General features: G+C 44.7%; 1 protein-coding gene across 3 annotated transcripts in view; it reads left to right on the top strand.

The window, feature by feature from the left end:
• The window catches only part of NOX4 (NADPH oxidase 4), a 93,353-nt gene that overhangs the window by 46,329 nt on the left and 26,252 nt on the right, over positions 1-20,772 (top strand). For all 3 annotated transcript variants that reach the window (XM_081002150.1, XM_081002149.1, XM_081002148.1), the window contains exon 12: positions 4,478-4,538. In XM_081002150.1, coding sequence (XP_080858276.1) covers positions 4,478-4,538 — 61 coding nt within the window. The remainder of the gene's footprint in view (positions 1-4,477; positions 4,539-20,772) is intronic.

Raw genomic sequence — 20,772 nt, 5'->3', positions numbered from 1 at the left:
GAAAACCAGCGAGGTCCCAAGCAAAGAAGAGTGGCAACTTAATCTCTCACAGAATATGTGCAGCTTGCAGATTTAGAATAAGAGATCAGGAAGAACATACGTTTAGAGAAGATTGGAAAACGTTTTTTGAAAATATTGTGTACAGCTGAAAACGCTGGCAGCATTAAGATAAATTCGACAGTGCAAATAAGTTTTGATGGATGCAATAATGGAATGCTGAATGGCATAGTTTTTGTAAAATATTCAGGGATTTATGAGATGCAAAATGAACCATGGAAAGAGAAAAGGGGAAGTCACTGATTTCTTAAGGATGTAAAAACGAGCATTTTAAATTGTAAGACAGGAAATTTAATAAAAATTATATATAAAAGGTTCCTGGTTCAATCCCAGCCAGCTCCCTATAACAAATTTTCGAAAGGGGCAAAGGAAGCTGTGTGTTCTCTTTGCTGTTTGGATTGCCTTGTGTGGTGCAATGGATCAGTGTGTTTGGCTGTTAACCAGAAGGTTGGTGGTTCAAGCCCAACCAGGGACGGCTGTGGGCAGGATAATAATCCTGGGCGGCTTCCAACAAAATATTAAAATACAGTAATACATCAAACATTAAAAGCTTCCCTAAACAGGGCTGCCTTCAGATGTCTTCTAAAAGTTTGGTAGTAGTTGTTCTCTTTGACATCTGGTGGGAGGGCATTCCACAGGGAGGGTGCCACTACCGAGAAGGCCCTCTGCCTGGTTCCCTGTAACTTGGCTTCTCGTAGTGAGGGAACTGCCAGAAGGCCCTCGGCACGGGACCTGTGTCCGGGTAGAACAATGGAGGTGGAGACGCTCCTTCAGGTATACTGGGTCGAGGCCATTTAGGGCTTTAAAGGGTCACTGCATTGCAGGGGGTTGGGCTAGATGACCCATAGGATCCCTTCCAACTCCTATGATTCTTTGCTATAATGCTGAACTACTCTCATCCTCCTAAAGTTAGAACCAATGTGAGCTTCCCTCCTGCATCCACATGGGGAGTTTAAAGCTTTAAGCCACAGTTTCCTGTTACATCTAAATGCAGGAAACCGTGGTTTGTTTTAACCCTATTTAGTGTGAACGAACCAAGATCTAACCAGGGTTTCTGATCTAACGGTAGGGAGATTCACAAAACACTCCCCCAACACACATGTTAAATGGCTGCAATGGGATTGTGTGGGGCAGCCAGTGGCACACACCTCCCAACACCCCACAGGGGAAATGTTTCCCTACCCAGTCTGAATGCAGCTCCATATATTGTGACCTTCCATGATTTTAAGTGTAGAACTAGGCTCTCCCAAACCGGAAGGTCTGATAACAATCTATGGCCTTATAAATTGTATTTGGGGCGAGGTGGAGGTTATTGTTTTCATTTGTTAATATGGTATATATCTTTGTGTTTTTATATTGCAAACTGCCCTGCAATCTTTGGGTGAAGGGCAGCATAATAATAATAATAATAATAACAACAACAACAACAACAAAAATTATTTATACCCCGCTCATCTCGCTGGGCTTCCCTAGCCACTTTGGGCGGCGTCCAACAAAATATTAAAATACAGTAATGCATCAAACATTGCATATAGAATAAAAATTTAATCAATTGATGGGCTGGTGGCTGCATTAATTTCAATGGGACACAGTTGGTACAGCATTACACAGATATGGGCTATGAATGATTCAAGAGAACATGGCACACACGTGTGTATGTGTTTTAATTACACTGTATTAGCCAAAACTTGGATTCTCTCCATCTAGTTTGTAGATGACATTTCCTTCTGCGAGATTTATCAGCAGAGCAAGGCATCCAAGAATCCCCAAAGGAGCCCTGAGGATCTGTAGACAGTGTTGAAATATATCCTTCCTAAACTCCGAAAGGGAGAGGAGGGGAATCTGGCTTTTTACGAGTAATTTGTTAAAGTGATGCTACTGGAGTGTCCATGGAATCGGGCAAGCGGGATTAGATGGACTTCTCCATATTTCACTTACTTCAGAGGGAGGCAGTGTGGCGTGCATGTACAGTGGTACCTCGGGTTAAGAACTTAATTTATTCTGGAGATCCGTTCTTAACCTGAAACTGTTCTTAACCTGAAGCAGCACTTTAGCTAATAGGGCCTTCTGCCGCTGCGCCGCTGCTGCACAATTTCTGTGCTCATCCTGAAGCAAAGTTCTTAACCCGAGGTACTATTTCTGGGTTAGTCTGTAACCTAAGGTATCACTGTATTTCAATTAGCATTATCCTGCCTTAGAAAAAGCACAAAACTATGTCAAAAAAACAATCAACATCTAAAAAAAGTGTTGGAGGCAGACAAAGTGTTGAGAAAAAGGCTTAAAAAGGTAAAGGGACCCCTGACAGTTAAGTCCACTCGCAGATGACTCTGGGGTTGCGGCGCTTATCTTGCTTTACTGGCCGAAGGAGCTGACATTTGTCTGCAGACAGTTTTTCCGAGTCATGTGGCCAGCATGACTAAGCCACTTCTGGCGAACCAGAGCAGTGCACGGAAACGCCGTTTACCTTCCCGCCGGAGCAGTACCTATTTATCTACTTGCACTTTGATGTGTTTTCGAACTGCTGAGACCGAAGAACGGGAGCTCACCCCGTTGCAGGGATTCAAACCGGTGACCTTCCGATCAGCAAGCCCTAGGCTCAGTGGTTTACACCACAGCGCGACCTGCTCAAATGTATCCTTGCAAACCAGAACTTTTCTAGAAAGGCAAGAGTTTGGCAACAGGGGTGTTGATGGTGGTTTCAACTATGTTTTACTCGGTGTAGACCCATTGAAAGCAATGAACCTGACTAAGTCCATTAATTTCAATGGGTTTGCTTTGAGTAAAGCATAGTTGAGTTCCAAACAGGTTGTTTGGTACCTTTAGGTAAGCCACTGTTCTTTCAGGATCAGCTCCCTCCCACCAGTCACAATACTGAGGTTGATACTGGTCTACGTTTACAGGGCTTTTGTGCTTCTTGCTATGTTTTACTACGTTTTTATCATTTTTTTGTAATATGGTTTTGATGTTGTGCACTGGGATCTTTTGATAAAGGGTGGCATATTGATCAATCAGTAAAATAAATAAATAAATAAATAATAATAGTAATTGCTGAAGTGGTTATAGTAATCTTAGTCAATTGGCCATGTGCTTTTGTCAACTGATAACTCCATTAATTAAATCTCCAGGTGAGAGAAGCAAGAATAAAAAAAAGAAAAAAAGAAAAAAATAATTAGAAAAAATTTGCTTCTTTCCCAGGACGGTTCTGTCTTTAAAATGAAAACAAGAGACTCTTAAGATAATAGATGCTATGTCCCAAAGGAAGCTACCTTACAATAGTCAGGATGCTTGTCTATCTAGTCAGTGTAATCTGACTGATGACAGCTCTCCAGGGTCTCAGGAGGAGATAGATGTTTCCCATCACCTAGTACCTGTTTGTTGCTGTTTTTTTATTGGGTACCTGGAACTGACATTGTGGCCCTGTGGTCAGGGAACACCTGCTGTACCACTGACCTACGGTTCTTCCCCCCATACCAAATTCTGCATTTCTGCATAATTCTCATTTCTGGCTAGGCAGCTCTGGTTTTTGTGGGCTCTTTCGTCATGTGCCTTTTCAGGGGAGTGTTTGTGTGTTTTTGTGTGTGTGTGTGTGTGTGTGTGTGTGTGTGTGTAACCAAGCATCCTCCCATTCATTCAAATAAATGTCCAGTATCCCATTTCCATTTTTTAAAAAGACCCTGTAACTTAGAGGAAATATTGTTTAACAGAAAGTAGAGTAAATAGTTGTTCATATTGACAGATGGTTTTAAGTAATATTTTCTTCTAGAGTGTAACCAGCAAAGAATAGAATAGAATAGAATAGAATAGAATAGAATAGAATAGAATAGAAGGAAAATCGGAAGTCTCTCTTTTGTAATTTTTTGCTAATGTTTCTCCGTATCTGCTTTGTTTCCCCCCTCTTTCTCTCTTTTTCCTCTCTTTTATCTCTATTGCCTCTTTCTCTTTTGATTCTCTTTTGTTTCGTTTTGTATCTCAGATCGTTGTAATCTTATCGTATTACGGGGAAATCTCAATAAAAATCTTATTGCAAAAAGAAGAAGAGGCCTTCACATGTTATTGATGTACAGTGGTACCTCGGGTTAAGTACTTAATTCATTCCGGAGGTCCGTTCTTAACCTGAAACTGTTCTTAACCTGAATCACCACTTTAGCTAATGGGGGCCTCCTGCTGCCGCTGCGCCGCCAGAGCACGATTTCTGTTCTCATCCTGAAGCAAAGTTCTTAACCCGAGGTACTATTTCTGGGTTAGCGGAGTCTGTAACCTGAAGCGTATATAACCTGAAGCGCCTGTAACCTGAGGTACCACTGTAGTGGGCTAAGCAAATGAATGGTTGATTCAGTATTAAGGGAGATTTGGTGGAGCTGTGGGTTAAACTGTATTGCTAACTGTATTTCAACACACTTCATTTTATTTCCCCCCACAGTGCCCAACAGCTTCTGAAGCAACTTTTGGGGTCCACGTTAAGGTCGTTGGCGACTGGACAGGTAGGTGAATGTTCGTTTAATCTCTCTCTTAACAGACGGCTTTGACCTGAAACCCCCTTTCCTCAGTAGCTTCCATCTACAGTGCAATTTCAAATCATACGCTGTTTAGAATATGATCCCAAGGGGCTTACCCCCCACCCCGGGTGATTTCTATTGCGGTTGTGCCAATGGCTTCATTCAGCTGTGCTTATACATGTCACTTGGTTGTTGTTGTCTTGAGTCCAGACAAATTGTTCTGATTGTCATGCTAATTGTTAATAATACGGCCCGTGTCTTGGCTTTTTCCTTTCAAAATATTATTTTCTGTGTGCAGCAACCTGCTTGCCTTTGGGCCACATGCGGTGGCTGCGGAAGTCAGTGCTGAAATGTGCATTTGCTAGATAAGGGGATTTTTTAATGCCAGCCGCTTGGTTGGCTTCCAGGTTAGTTAACACCTATGTCATGCTGAGATTACGGAGTTGCTTTCATGTTCTGATATGCTTCTCTCGGGCTGTGTGAGAACGTCACTGGGGTCCACTGGGCCTCTGCAGGAAATGAGGAATTCTGCTTTTAATTTTCATAGAATTGTAGAGTTGGAAAGGACCCCAAGGGTCATCTTGTCCAGCCCCCTTGCAATGCTGGAATCTCAGCTACAGCATCCATGACAGATGGCCATCCAAACTCTCCTTAAAAGCATCCAAGGAAGGCGAGTCCACAACCTCCTGCAGGGAGGGGAATTCGAAAGGCTGGATAGCAAGGGGAGTATGAAATGAATTTGCTCAAACTTGAGTCATGGGTCAGTGTGTGATGGTGGTGGAGGAGGATGAAATTGGGTAGGGGTGGGACCCACATATATAAATGGATGCCAACAGCATCAGTGGCTGATTGTATTCTCATTTTCCTGATTACTATATGACGCAGGGGTCGGCAAGGTTTATCTTGAGAGCCAGCGTGGTGTAGTGGTTAAGAGCAGTGGACTCGTAATCTGGTGAACCGGGTTCGCTTCCCCGCTCTTCCACATGCAGCTGCTGGGTGACCTTGGGCTAGTCACACTTCTCTGAAGTCTTTCAGCCCCACTCACCTCACAGAGTGTTTGTTGTGGGGGAGGAAGGGAAAGGAGAATGTTAGCTGCTTTGAGACTCCTTTGGGTAGTGATAAAGCGGGATATCAAATCCAAACTCTTCTTCTTCTTGCCTGGGTCGCTTCACTTCAGCTGAGATTCCTCTGTGGGCCAGATCGCATGCCTCCCCGTGATTTTCGGCGTCTGCACAGACGCAATTTCCGGTGCCGCGGAAGCAAGTACTGCGCTGCGCCAGTTTAGCATAGTGTGTGGGGACTCACCGAGTGGGTGGCTTGGTTTGGGGGCAGCTTGTGGCCTGGTTAAACAACCCTTGTGGGCCGCTTGTGGCCCATGGGCCTTAGGTTGCAGGCCCCTCTTATTATCAGTTGCAGTGAAGGGTTGTTTTGCACACTTTTAAGCTCTAATTGAATTGTCATAAACTGTGCTTTTGCGCTGCTGTTCAGAGTAGTGGGTGGAAACCTACCATCGGCAGAACCGTCTGTGCTTGCTCAACAGCATGACCTCCCATCTTCTTCGCCTGCCTGCTGAGCTGGGGTTTGTCCTGACCCTGCAGAGCCAATTTGGGGAGCAGGGACATGGGGGGGGGGATGCACAGAGGGAAGGAGGGGGCAAGTCCTGTTGCACTAGTCCGTTAGCACATTGCCTTAGCTGTATCCAGCCCAATATTTATCTGTCTGTAGATCTATCTATCTAGTTTCTAGTTCAAGAAAAAGCTTACATCAGATTTTGGGCAACCTGTGGCCCTCCAGATATTGCCGGACTCCAACTCCCATCATCCCCAGCCAGCTTGACCCATGGAAGCTGGAGTTCAACAACTTCTGGAGTTCTACAGAAAAAGCCCCATTGAAGTAGGAGGGCAGAGTTCCCATTGATCAGGCCTGGCATAGGGAGCAAACTGATTAATATATACATATTATCACCACAGCATCTAGAGGGCCACAGTTTACTTATTTCTGGCTTAGCACATGACACAATTCATTAGTCCTTAAGGTGTCACGGGTCTCTCTTTGTAGCTTTTTGCTGTGACAAATTCAGCGTGGGCAACCCTCTATAAGGGTTAACAGAGGAGAGTGTTCAAATAACAGGTTTTAATAATAATAATAATAATAATAATAATAATAATAATAAATTTTATTTATATCCTGCCCTCCCCAGCCGAAGCCAGGCTCAGAGCAGCTAACAACAATAAAATAATACAACATTCTAAAATAATTTGATTATAAGATCAGTTCATATCAAATTAATGGCAACCATTGGGCTAGAGTTCTGTGAGGATTGCAGCTCTGTCTTGCAGGCCCTGTGGAAAGATGTCAAGTCCCGCAGGCCCCTAGTCTCTTGTGACAGAGCCTTCCACCAGATCAGGGCCACAGCCGAAAAAGCCCTGGCTCTGGTTGTGGCCAGCCTAACCTCCCTGTGGCCTGGGACCTCCAAGGTGTTTTTGTTTGAAGACCGTAGGGTCCTCCCTGGGACATACCAGGAGAGGCGGTCCTGTAGCTACGAGGGTCCTAGGCCGTATAGGGCTTTAAAGGTTAAAACCAGCACCTTAAACCTGATCCTGTACTCCACCGGGAGCCAGTATAGCTGGTATAGCACTGGGTGAATGTGATCCCGCAGCGAAAACCCCGTAAGGAGTCTCGCCGCTGCATTCTGCACCCGCTGGAGTTTCTGGGCCAGTCTCAAGGGCAGCCCCACGTAGAGCGAGTTACAATAATCCAGTCTGGAGGAGACCGTTGCCTGGATCACAGTGGCTAGGTCAGGGCGAGAGTTTACGTCAGTTACTGTGGCTGTGTGATAGCTCTGCGGGCATGCACAACACACACACCCGACACACACACACTGTGCTTGCCATGTGACCAGGTCCTGCATCAGTTTGAAGAAATAGGTTCATGGGACCACCTGGATCAGATTCTTCCTCTTCTCACCTGCCCTGCCTCCCAGTCTAGGGAGTGGTGCGGGCAGGAATGAGGCTATAAAGAAGAGCCTCACAGGACCTGATCCCCTTTAAATTGCTATGGCAGCCTGGGAGCTGACTGCAAACATGTGATTTGTGGTCCATGAATGTGCTAAGTACCATCAGTACTTAGCTGTGGTAAATATTTTGTAGATTACGTCACTCGTTTCCAACTCATTCTTTATTTGATCTGCATCCCTTTGCGGCACCTTTTAGTACCATGTCGTGTTTGTTTTAAGGCTGACATCCTTTGAAGACAGCTGTGGCCAGAGGGCTTATCTTTACTTTCCAAGAATGCAACAGCCAGGGAAACAAAACCAGCTACATAAAAGCATTCTGCAAAGACAATCAATATTCTAACCTCCCTCCTGCTTCCTTTCCTAAATATATTTCAGGCTGACATTAATACTATAAGGTATGTTTGTACGACGTTGCACAGTCTTCTACAATAGAAACTATATAGTACACAGAATAAGTAGGATGAATGCTAATTTGATAGTTTTGCTTGCAAGGCTCGCTTTATTTTGCGTTACAAAACTAAGTGGAATAATTTCCTAGGTCCTTCCCTATGTAACACATGTGTTCACGGCAAAATTTGTGCCTGGGGTCAGTATCTGAGCTGTGTGTGTGAGCACGTGTTTGTGCTACAGCTTAGTCCTGGGACATCAACAAACATTCATAACCCACCTATTTTCAGCAGCCAGAAACACCATAACCAGACACTGGAGAGACCTGTCAGGAGTAAGCATGGACCAGTGGTACCAAATAATATGGGAAACAGCCCTACTAGAAAAATTAACCAATAAACTGAAACTGACACGGGGACAAAAAGAAGAAGATGCCTTTACCCCGGTATGGCTCCCCTTTATCACGTACACAGCCCAACAAGACAATGACAATAATCCACCAACAGCATACAAATCAATATGGCTAACCTGATCCAAAACACCCACCCACCCCACTCTCACACAAAAACAAAGATCACCACAGCCAATCACAAATGAACAACCACACCCTAGGCGAACCCCAACCTCTCTCACCACCAAAGGAACACAAGTGAACAGCACGAGCAACGCTGACACCAAACCCTACATGCATTAAGCATAATAGAAACATCGCCACCCGACCCCACCCCCACTCATCTTTCCCACCTCCCCCCTTCCCCCCTAATGTCTCAACAAATGAAACGTATTTGTAAAAATGTTACATGGAAAAAATACTAGCGACATTACACATACTTCTGTAAAACAAGAAAATCTTTAATAATAAAAAAAGTTTTACAAAAAACCCCATTCCTCAACTGAGCATGTGCAGAGTGCACTTCTAATAGCAACAAATAACTGCAACTGGGACCAGTAGACTCTGGAGAAGGGTTTCTAGGCTATAGGAGTTTAAACCATATTACCCATTAAAAAAAAAAAAATCTTGCTAGTCCTACTCAGAGTAAACCCACTGAATGAAATCGATAGGCATAACTAACTTAGGGCCATTTATTCCAATGAGTCAACTCTAACTGGGCACAGCCCTAAAAGATTGCCAATATATGAGGCAGAGTGGCAGAGCACAGATTTTACATCTAGAAGTTTTCTTGCCAATTGTAAGTGTGGTACACAGCTAGGCTGGAGTAAACCTCTGCCACAAACTGGGGAGATGCTCTATGACTGAGCTAGGGCCTTCCCTTTACCAAGATAAATCTCCCTTAATACTGAATCAGCCATTCATCTGCTTAACCCACTATTCTCTCTCTGTCTCAACTGATGGCAACTCTCCAAATCTCAGACATTTCCCAGTTCTGGCTGTTGACTAGCACCTCTGAACCATCAATGACAGAACTTGGCGTCCACCATCTGAATTTCCCACAGTGCACTTCTCTGGAAGTGCCAGAGTTCTGGTGCATTGTGGGTAAAAAAATACCCAACAACAGCAAGCATCTGCCACTAAACATGGTGGCCAACATTGGTCAGCACCTTTCTGAGGGATCCCTCAACCCTGGGGCTGTCTGCCCCTACTGAGTAGGCGCTGTGCTTGGAAGGCTACTGAGGTCCTTTGCTGCTTGCAATAATTTAGCGATAAAAAGTCAGAGCTGTTCGCTGAGCAATGCATCATCTTCCACAACCCAAGAGATGTGATTAGAGCTGCTGAAGAACTGAAGCATGTAATCGATAGTGACCACAGTTTGACAGTGCTGGATGCAAGCTGGTGGGGACCCAGGAGTCAGTGGGCAGGCAGGGGTTAGAGAAAGAAGACTGTGGCTTCAGAACGAGGTGAGCGACACAGCCCCCTCATTAGCCAACTTTCATTAATTGCTTGTGAGTTTTTAAAGGGGAAAAAAATCTTCTAATGAACGACGGTAAACAAAGATAAAGCAAATATCACCTTAATCTCTCTTCGAGCTCCCTTCTGCAAGAGTTTCATTTTTCTTTCAGTGTTTAAAAAACACACCTTACAGGAGTTAATCCCAGAGTGGGAGAAGATTAGAGCAAGAGGCATAAATAAATTATTGTATCTCTGTTGTTTATTGTTCATAATAATGTTATTTATTATTATTAATAATAATTATAATATGCATTTATATCCCATCTTTTTCTCCAAGCTCAAGGTGGTGTACTTGGTGCACTCGCTCCTCATTTAATCCCAAAAACAACCCTGTGAGGTAGGTTAGGCTGAGAGGCAGTGATGGTTAAAGGTCACCCAGTGAGCTTCATGGCCGAATGGGGATTTGAACCCTGATCTTCCAGGTCCTAGTCCAATATTCTAACCACTATGCCACGTGAACAACAGGCTAGATTGCACAGTGCTCGGTCTTGTGTCTTGATGCTCTGAGATAAGAGTGCCAGGTGCACTGGATCACCATGGCAACACCGGTGAGTCAAATAGATGACTTGTTGTGACATTCACCCACCCAATGGTTCAGGAATGTTGGTTCAGGATCACTTTCATCAAGTCCTATTTTTGCAAATCCTGATGCTATCAGACTCTGAATCTGCGAGAGTCAAGGGAAAGAGGCTGTGGGTTTAGCTAGCATGGTGTGGTGGTCTAAACCACTGAGCCTCTTGGGCTTGCTGATCAGAAGGTGGGCGGTTTGAATCCCCAAGACAGGGTGAGCTCTTGTTGCTCTGTTCCAGCTCTGCCAACCTAGCAGTTCAAAAGCACAGCAGTACAAGTAGATAAATAGGTACCGCTGCAGCAGGAAGTTAAACGGCGTTTCCATGGGCTCTGGCACTCGTCACGGTGTCCCATTGTGCCAGAATTGGTTTAGTCATGCTGGCCACATGACCCAGAAAGCTGTCTGCAGACAAACACCGGCTCCCTCAGCCTGAAAGCGAGATGAGCACCGCAACCCCATGGTCGCCTTTGACTGGACGTAACCATCCAGGGGTCCTTTACCTTACCTTTTACCTTAGTGTTGGTGGATCTGTACCTATGTATTTTTACTCCAAAGAACAAAAGAACTTTACATAGTAGGTAGCAATCTTTAGCTTTGTCTTGTGTCTGGATGCAATAGACCCTTTGAACTGTGTGGAAGAGAAGCTTTCCCTTTAACCAGGGACTCTGGGAGAAGCTTTCTGCTGGGAGCATAAAATCTCTGAAAACTCTGCTGGGACTCTGTTTAGCTGATACATCACACAAGCTGAGGTGTGCTAACTTCCCCAATTTACCAAAAAATTGTGTGCAAATCCCAGTGGTAGCTGCCATTTCTTTCTTTATTAACTGACAATTCATTTTATTTTTTATTTAAATGATTGTTTTGAGCCTTCTTTTCCACAGCCAAAAAAGAGAGTGCTTAGATTTATTTTTAAAACAACAAGACCAAGATGCAAAATCAGCAAACAAACAAAAAGATGAAAGAATGCAAAAAAAAAAAAAAAAGCGTGAGAGAAAGAAAGACAAATAATTAAAACCAGAGCCAGCAGAAAAACCTGTATAGGATAGCTTGTCTAGACAACCAGAAAGATGGAACGTACGGAAGGGAAAGGGTCAGACAAGCCTCTTGTCAAAGATTCACCATGGAATGACGTCATGTGATTATGCAGTTATATTTTATGGGTATTTGGGAGAGAGGAGGAAATGGGGGGTGGCAGCTCCGAACAACTGTTTCAGCTGCTGTAAGAAAGGCCACTTCCGCCATTTGGAGGAGGTGGAGTTGAGGGCTTCACGGCCCCATCACACACGCTGGAACCCAGCCCCCACGTGATGGGGGGGGGATTCCCGGCTGCGTCACCTCCTGGCCAGCCAATCGGCTGGCTCTGGGGGTGTGACCTGCCTTATTTAAACCAGGATGCAGCCGGGGATCTTCCCTCTTTGCCGCCTGCCAGCTGTTCCTGTTTTTCCCACCCTCCCGCCCTTTAAGGTTTTCGTTCCTTGACCTTGCTATGGACCTTGCTTGGTCGCCGTTGAGGGGCCTGCTAGGAATGTTTCCACTTGGCAAATTGGCACCAGCCACTTGGTTTTCGCCTACCCCGTAGCAAATCGTCACACCTTTCTTGGTATTGGCGGTTAGGCATTGGTATTGGTATTGTTCTGTAGATGGAAGAGGGGAGGAAGCACCATCACCTTCCCCACATATTGAAGGGTAGTTCGATAAAGGATTCCGGGGGGCGTGGCCCTGTCCGAAGCCTATGGAAGTGTGGGCCTAAGGCACGCCCCCGAGTGGTGACCCCGGGGGAGTTCCTAGTTGATGTGCATCAGCAGGACTCCCCCTACTGGTGGTTAACCCTTCCCGGACTTCAAGCGGACGGGCTGAAGTCGGATATAGTCGGTTAGGACCAATGCCTAAGCCAATACCGCTCACCACCTGTAACCAATAAAGTTGTGGCCTTATTTAGCCCATTAACCTTAATAATCGTGTCATGTGTCTTTATTTCCACTGGGGGGGGGACTCGCCACGCAACAAACAAACAGCAAAACAGGTGTTTTCTTTGCAACTCCTGGTTTGAGGCTTGAGCATTTGCTATGCATGCAAAAGGTTCCAGGTTCAGTCCTTGGCATTTCCAGGTATGTCTGGGAGAGACCCCTGGCCTGAGTCCCTGGATAGGTGCTGCTGGTTAGTGCAGGCATTATTGAGTTAGATGGACCAGTGACCAATGCCCCAGGTCCAGTCCCAGGTATCTTCAGTTTCAAAATGGATCAGGTAGCAGGTGATAACTTGAATTTAAGGAAGAATGGAAGGTGCTTATTGCATATATACAAAAGCATTGTGCACAGGTTAATACATTAGCAGGGTTTTAAGATTACTTGTAATTTTGTTATGAATGGATAACAGGCAGTTTAAATTGGTTTTAAATTTAAAAATGGACATGCAGTAAGCTGATAAATAATAGAACCAAGGAAGGGACTAGAGAGAAGTCATTTTGTCGTGTCGTGTCATGTTTTGTTTTTGTATTGTGGTTGTTTTTATTTTTGTTATTTTTTGGGGAAAAAATGTTATAAAAAAAGGTAGCAGGTGATATCAAAGGTCTCTGCCAGAGACAAGACAGAGCAGACAAGTCTAGGTTCTTTGGAACGATGGTTTGACTCTGTACAAAGCAGCTTCTGGTTTTCTTTTTGCACCTCCTTCCCTAAAACAGCATTCTTGTAGAGGGTTCAGTTTCCCATTTTCGGGTCTTAAGTTTAGTTTTCCACATTTCCACATAAATATGTGATGAGCGCCGCAACCCCAGAGTCGTCCGCGACTGGACTTAATGGTCAGTGGTCCTTTTACCTTGTACCTTTATGTGGTTGTTGTTTTTTAAGTCCTCATGAAAATTCATCAGCATTTTGGATGAGAATTTCTCCTAATACTGGCATTTTTGTATGCACGCTTGCCTAAAATGCTCATTTTTTGCAAAGCAGTTTTTGCTAATAAGATGTATACTTGCACGCTGTTTTCACTAAGATACGAATTTCTATGCACACTTAACCCTGGTACAGTGGTACCTCGGGTTAAGTACTTAATTCGTTCCGGAGGTCGGTTCTTAACCTGAAACTGTTCTTAACCTGAAGCACCACTTTAGCTAATGGGGCCTCCTGCTGCCGCTGCACGATTTCTGTTCTCATCCTGAAGCAAAGTTCTTAACCTGAGGTTCTATTTCTGGGTTAGCGGAGTCTGTAACCTGAAGCATCTGTAACCTGAAGCATCTGTAACCTGAAGCGTATGTAACCCGAGGTACCAATGTATATGCAATTTTGTACCCTCTTCTTTGCCGGCCGGCTGCATTGCAACATCCAGAGAAGTGCTGATTGCAAAGGATGGCTGCGAATTCCAAAGGATGGCAGTGGGCAGATGGTTTCAGAAAGTGCGAATTAAATAGGTTCACCTTTAAATGCAAATTGAATCGCCCCTCCCCGCCCCAAATCCCTGTGCTCAGAGAATGAGAAATGTAATACACACCTATAGCTCAGGTGGATCTGCAAGCAGTGAAGTCTCCCCCCCCCCCCCCGTGTGGCAGATGCCTTTTTTGCCTGTTTACACCTGGTGGCCTCCTTGTGCCTTTCATGTCCTCATCTTAGACCTTGCCAGCATCCTGAAGGCATGAGCGTGCCACACACTGATGCCTTTTAGAAATAAGGCGTCGGAAGGCACCCGTGTGACAGGAAGGGAGAATGGCAGAAGGGTGGGTTTAGTGCTGCTGAATCCAAACGTGAAAAAGGTTTGCTGCCAGCTGGGCCACCCCTGCTGCTGATTAGTGCCACTGTGCCTCCTGGCACATCTACTAAAGGAGCTCTCCAGGGTGGCACAGTTCTGCTGGGATTCCACCAGATTAGCAGGCATAGCTTTGCACTCCTTTGTAATGGTGCTGTGGGAGGACTGAGAAGTTGGGGTTTCCAGCCTCTCAATCATCCCAACTTCTCTCTTTTTTAAAAAAATATATTTTTATTAAACCATTTTAACAAAACAAATTATCAATCAAAATAACCAATTACATTTTTCCCCCTTCCCTCCCTCTCCCACCCCCTAAGGACTTCCCTCAGCTCCCCTCTCTGATTTGTTTGCACATTTTATTCTCTGCATGTTAAAAAATAGTACATATCATTGCCTTATCTGTCATATATTCTACTACTAAATTTGTGGGTGTTTATTCAAAACCTGCCAAGGAGTCCAAATCATTTTGTTGTTTTTTTTTAGATAGTTTGTAAAAAGTTCCCATTCTAAACATTCTAAACGGCTAAACAACAACAATAGCTTCTGCTTTGCATGCAGAAACTTCCCCTCCCTGCTCCTCATAACTGTCCTGGATAGTACTTGTTGTTGTTTAGTCGTTTAGTCGTGTCCGACTCTTCGTGACCCCATGGACCAGAGCACGCCAGACACTCCTGTCTTCCACTGCCTCCCGCAGTTTGGTCAGACTCATGTTTGTAGCTTCCAGAACACTGTCCAACCATCTCGTCCTCTGTCGTCCCCTTCTCCTTGTGCCCTCAACCTTTCCCAACCAAAATAGAGGAAGGAAGTGGAGAATGTTGCATGCCTCTTGACGTTGTGCTAGATTGGTCAGCTATCTGCCTTGTCTCCATCTGGTTTTGTTCCTTCACTGAACCTGCCCTGATTCCCAGTGGGCTTCTTCCAAGGTGTGCACTCGAAAGCAATTATCTTTTTAAAAAGAAACGCAATTCTCTGTGCCAGCCACAACATAAATCCCAAAAGCACATCTTTCATGGGAATAGATGCTGTTTTGTGCTTACAACACAAGATGCAAGCCCCACAGGTATGCAAATCTCTGCTTGGCCACATGCCCACTCACAGATCTGTAGCCGCTGTGTAGGGAATTTCTAAGAAAGCCATGCAGCCAAACTCATATTAGTAGCTTTGAGAAGACTGTTCAACCATCCCTTCCTCTGTTGTCCCCTTCTTGAAGGAGCGGGTTCTGTCCCTTAACCACATGCCATGTGAAGAAGTACTTCTTTTTTTATCTGTCTTGACTCTTCATATATATATATATATATATATATATATACATACATACACACACACACACACACACACCGTTTTTTAAATAGTATCCTTATACAAGTAAATCATTTTCAATTTTTTATACACCTGAGATTACTTGAATCACCTGATTTCCCCCCCGCCGCCCGGTTTCCAATGTTTCTCTATTTCTTTCTACTGCATCTAATTACATTTTTCAAATTTGATTTATATCCATTTTTAACTTTATCCTTATCACATTATATGTGTTATAACAATCCTGCTAATGTTTTTAAATATCTACGGTGATCTTTAAGGTACTGTATAATTTTTTTCCACTCTTTACTAAATTTCTTGCCATCTTGGAGTCTGATCTCACAGCCATTTTTGCCATTTTGGCATAGTCCACCGTCTTGGTTATCCATTCTTCTTTTGCTGGGACTTTCTCTTCCTTCCATTTCTGGGCAGAAAGCATTCTTGCGGCTGTCGACGCATACATAAATGATCTTTTCAAGATGAAATACCAAAGGACTGCCTTGACTCTTCCAATATCCAGCTTCGTTGGATGGCCCCGGTTTCTACTATTATGAGAGAAGAAAACCTTTTCGCTATCTACAATGGGCAGCCTCCTCAAGGAGGGGAATCTGCCGAGGTAATTCATCCAAGGGCTCTTCTCCCTATACAGAACATTTCCTGCTTCTCTTGCTCCGAGGGGGCTGGGAGAAGGTTCGTTCTGTTTTGTTTTCTTTGTTAGGAGAAAGGGTTTCCCACAACAAATGATTCTCAAGGATTTCAGCACTGCACTCCAGTCAGCTGTTAGCAGGAAATGGAACCTCCAAAGAGACCAGGCCTTGGGAAAATGCATGAGCATCCATCTCAGCAGACTCTCCAAGTTAATGTGAACAGGAAGTTTAATTAGAATCCAGCTGGGGTCTGATGGTTGTACACACTGCCCTGTTCGCTTCAAAGCAGCTGCTGAATGAAAGCATTTACAGCGAGACTTTTCAGTGTTTTCAGCCAGACAGGTCCACTGAACAGCAAATGGGAGCCTTCCTCTTCCTCAGAGGCTTCTTGCAACTTTTTGCAGCTTGAACTGTGTCTAGAAAGCAAGGTTCTCTGCTGGTTTTCCTCTTGCCCCACTCCTTCCCAATGGAAAACCCATTCTTTGGGGATGAATCGGAACAGAGGGAAATCTGGGGGAAACTCAAATTGCTGTTTACTCCAATCTAGCAAATAATAAAATTATTGAGTGTTGAGAAGCTGTTTTCCACTGGAGGGAATTCAACTGGACATGGGGAATTGTGGATAAGCCCTCGGATATCTCTCTTATCCACTCTATTTCTCCATCCTTCCACTAAATATCAGACTGCCTATCTCAAAACACAAATGGGAAGATGCCATGCAAGATTCTCCCCCTCCCTCTGCCACTCGCCCTGATTTGAAGCTGCAATCCGGGAAGATGAAACTGAAGGAGTTTTCAAAGTGCTTTGGGTGGTTTGTGTGTGTGTGTTTCAGCTCAGGGAACTTCTCAGAGAAAATTGACTCGAGGCTGTGTGCTGATCAGCTGCAAAGCTGTGGATTGTAGCTGGTGTCTGCAAGGTTTTTATAGTGTGATTCTAGAGTAAGCAATTTGGGTATTTGCACCTAATGTTTCTTTTCCATTCGTTACACAGGTGGCTGTTTTTATTTTGGTGAAAGGGTTGCATCACCACGGCATAGAAACCCAGAGACAGAAACATTCAAGAACACACACACACACACACACACACACAGGAATTTGTTCTTGCAAAAGAAGTCTGCATGGCCACCAATTTGGATGGCTTTAGAAGAGGATTTGGCAACTCAATGGAGGATAAGGCTAACTATGATGGCTATGTTCTATTTCCACTCTCAGTGGCAACAGGTCTCTGAATAGCAGTTGTGGAAAATCATAGGTGGGCAGAAAGATGTTCTGCTTACAAGTTTCCCGTGGACATCTGCTTGTGAGAACCGAAGGCTAATGAAAAAAACTCACAGCTAGAAGTGTCTAGGGGCCAAAGTTCTCAAGACTTCTAATTTGCCATTTCGTCTAATTTTATTTTATATACAAATTCAGTGGCTCAGGAGTGTCAGGTACCACAACTCTATGGGAGTGTCTGGATTTAGTACGGCTCAATATTATTTTTTAAACTTTATTTTTTCCTGTAAATATGCAGATCAGCAGAAGTTGTGGTGAGGGGGAGAGTATTTTCTTCACCAGTATGGCTCTGAGCTGGGAGAGGTGGGAAACTGCCCCCTCTGCTCTAGATATTTAAGGCAGCTTTCTACCCATTCATAGACGTTACCCTTACTGCTGGCTTTTGTGGCTGAAGGAGAAGAATAAAATAAATGCTTGAGCAGCAGTTTACCGCCTCAGGTGTAGGGGTGTAGCTGCATCAAGGCCCTCCAAATGTTGATGAACTACAACTCCCATCAACCCTGATCATTGGTGATGCTGCTTGGGGCTGATGGGGCTCTTAAGTCCATCAATATCTGGTTCCTCACCACTGGTCTACTGTGGCCAGGAGCAAATCCCCAAGGCTTCAGTTAGAGAACTTTTCCAGTCCTGCTACTCTAACTGGAGTCCTGTCCTGTCAGAGGTTGAAGCTGGCACTGTCTGCATGCTCTTGACCCCTGAGCAATCGTCTCTCCTCAACGGAGGGAGCAGACCATGATCAGGAGAAGGAGGAGGAGGAGGAATCTGGTGGTCTACACAGATATAGACCTATTCAAGTTGACAAGCCAGTTCCTGACCATACGGCACCCTTCAGCCCTGATGCATTTTTTGGTGGCATTTTGGCCTCCTCTAAACAGCGCTGTGTCTGTCTCTCTTCAGGAACATTTTCAGCACCGGTAACCAAAAAAAGCAAGGATTAATTGTGTATGAAGTGCAGCTGTTTAGGCCTGCTGCCCCAGGAGGAAGGTTTCTCCATTCACCAGGAACAGGAGAAAGAGAGAGAGAAGAGAATTTGTTTCATGAGGTTTTGTGGCTTCATGTTCTAACTCCCTAGGAATGCTTTTGTCTTTCCAAGTGGTTTTCTTTGCCCAGCTCCTTAAAGGAAGCTAGGGATGTTTGTAGCATCAATGGGTCCCCTGCCACCACCTCCTCTCATAGGAGGTGATCACACAGCAGAACTTTTAACCCTTGAGTGTTAGGTACTCGTAAGATAATTTGCGTGTCGAGGTCCTCCAAGCCACCCCCAAATAATTCACACTTCACGCATAATTTTTGTTTAAGGCTTTTGGCATAATTTTGGCCACAACTTTATTAAAATACATAAATGTGAGTGGTTGCTTAGGCATTGGTTATGACTATCTGTCCCCACACCCAGGGACAGAACTGACTTCCGGATTCCAGCGAAAGCCAGTAAGGGAAAACAATATTAGGGAGAGCATGGAGCCGCGCAACAGACCCTCACACCCCCTTCCTCATGCTCCCGGGGGCTTGTGCCGCTCTAAGCCCCCTTCAGGGGTACGGACGAAAGAATGGCAAGCCCCTGGATTCCTTTAACGGAAGTCCCTTTCTGCAGCAGCATTGGAGGGGCAGGCACTGCCAATCCTTACCCCTCCACCAACCAATTTTTTAACCAATGCCTAACCGCAACCTTACAAGTTGTGATGATTTGCTACGCAGTAGGCAAAAACCAAATGGCATCAGCCAATTGGACAAAATTCCTACCAGGCCCCTGTCCCAAAAGCAGGCGACCCCATGACAGGCATAGCAAGGTCAACCAAGATCCCTAAATTAGGGAGGGTGGGCGGGTGATCCGATGCACACAGCCAAAGAGCCCAGTCAGTGCTGTGTGACTTCACTTTATAACCTTTGGTCCAACCCCCTAAATTGCAGCACCAAAATTTGCCCAACTACCCAACCACCCAATCACTGTGGATGGTCAAAATAACCCGCCCAGCAACAGAGGGGTGGCCTGCCTGAACCCACCGCAACATGTGCTCTCTATGAATGAGAACACGCTTTGGCATCAAACTAAGCCCACTGCTCCTGAACTAAATAATGCTCTCTTTCTCTCTCCTGGGGAAGGAAAGCTTACCCAGCAAAAACCCACTAAGTTCACCAAGCCCTTGGTAGGCTGGTTTTGGCTTGCAAAAACGCACAACCTCTCTCCACATGTGGTGGGCCAGATGAAGGCCAATCAATTGTACAAGAATCCTGGGGAAATGGAGGTTCTTTGGGTAGGTGGGTCTGCAAGATAGACAAGTTGCCTGTTCTGAATGGGGTTGCTCTCCTTCTGAAGGCGCAAGTGTGTGGTTTGGGGGTACTGCTGGATACTGGTCTTTGTTACTGGTGGCCCAAGTGTCCTCTGTGGCAAGCAGTGCCATTTCCTAGCTTCTGTTTCTTCAGCTACAGCAGTTCCTGGACAGGAATAGCCTGGCTGCTGTAAAAACTTTGCCATTGTTTACTGACATTTTGGTTGGTATTGCCCAACTGTGGATTTTTGTGTTTTTCTTCTTATGTACCGGCATGCAGGCCTGAGGTGGCGTCCAAGAAATTCATCCTATTGACACAAGGAATTATGCTTCCTCAACACAACTTCCCCATCCCCCCCTCTGGAGCAGGGTTTTTTAAAATCATTTTTATTTGGTTTTACGAATACAGTGGTATCTTGGTTTAAGAACGGCTTAGTTTATGAACAACTTGGATTAGGAACACTGCAAAACACCCGGAAGTAGGTGTTTTGGTTTGTGAACTTTGCCTTGGAAGCAGAACATGTTTCACTTCCTGTTGAGTGTGTTCCATTTGTAAATTGAGTCCCACGCTGCTATGGGAAAGCACGCCTTGGTTTAAGAATGCTTTGGTTTAAGAATGGACTTACAGAGTTATAAACAAAGAATTGAAAATTATATTCACATAGATAAATTCCTCCAAATCTCCAGACTTCCCCCCCACCCCCTCCATGGGGTCCCATTTTCAACATTTAATACTACATATTCTTCCATGCTCCAATTTTTATATCAAGCCGTATTATCCATGGTTATTGTGACACTACGTGTGAAATCAAACTCCTGCTTATGTTTTCATCTGCTTACAGTGGTCTCCTAAATAACTTATAATCCCCCCCCCCCATTCTTTTATAATGTTTTCTGTCCTCTTGGTTTCTGAGTTTTCCAGTCAGCTTTGCCATTTTGGCATACTCCATCAGCTTGGTTTGCCATTCCTCTCTGGTAGGGACTTTATCTTCTTTCCATCTCTGGGTTAGTAGCATCTGTGTTGCACAGTCTTTTCTGTTGCAAAAGTCTTTTCTGTTCACTTGGGATGTTGGTACAGTGGTGCCCCATAAGACGAATGCCTCGCAAGACGAAA

The sequence above is a fragment of the Podarcis pityusensis genome (genome assembly GCF_964106645.2).
Source record: "Podarcis pityusensis genome assembly, chromosome: 4".
Lineage (NCBI taxonomy): Eukaryota > Metazoa > Chordata > Lepidosauria > Squamata > Lacertidae > Podarcis > Podarcis pityusensis.
The sequence above is the reverse complement of the archived record's forward strand: the minus strand, read 5'-3'. Positions and strand labels throughout refer to the sequence as shown.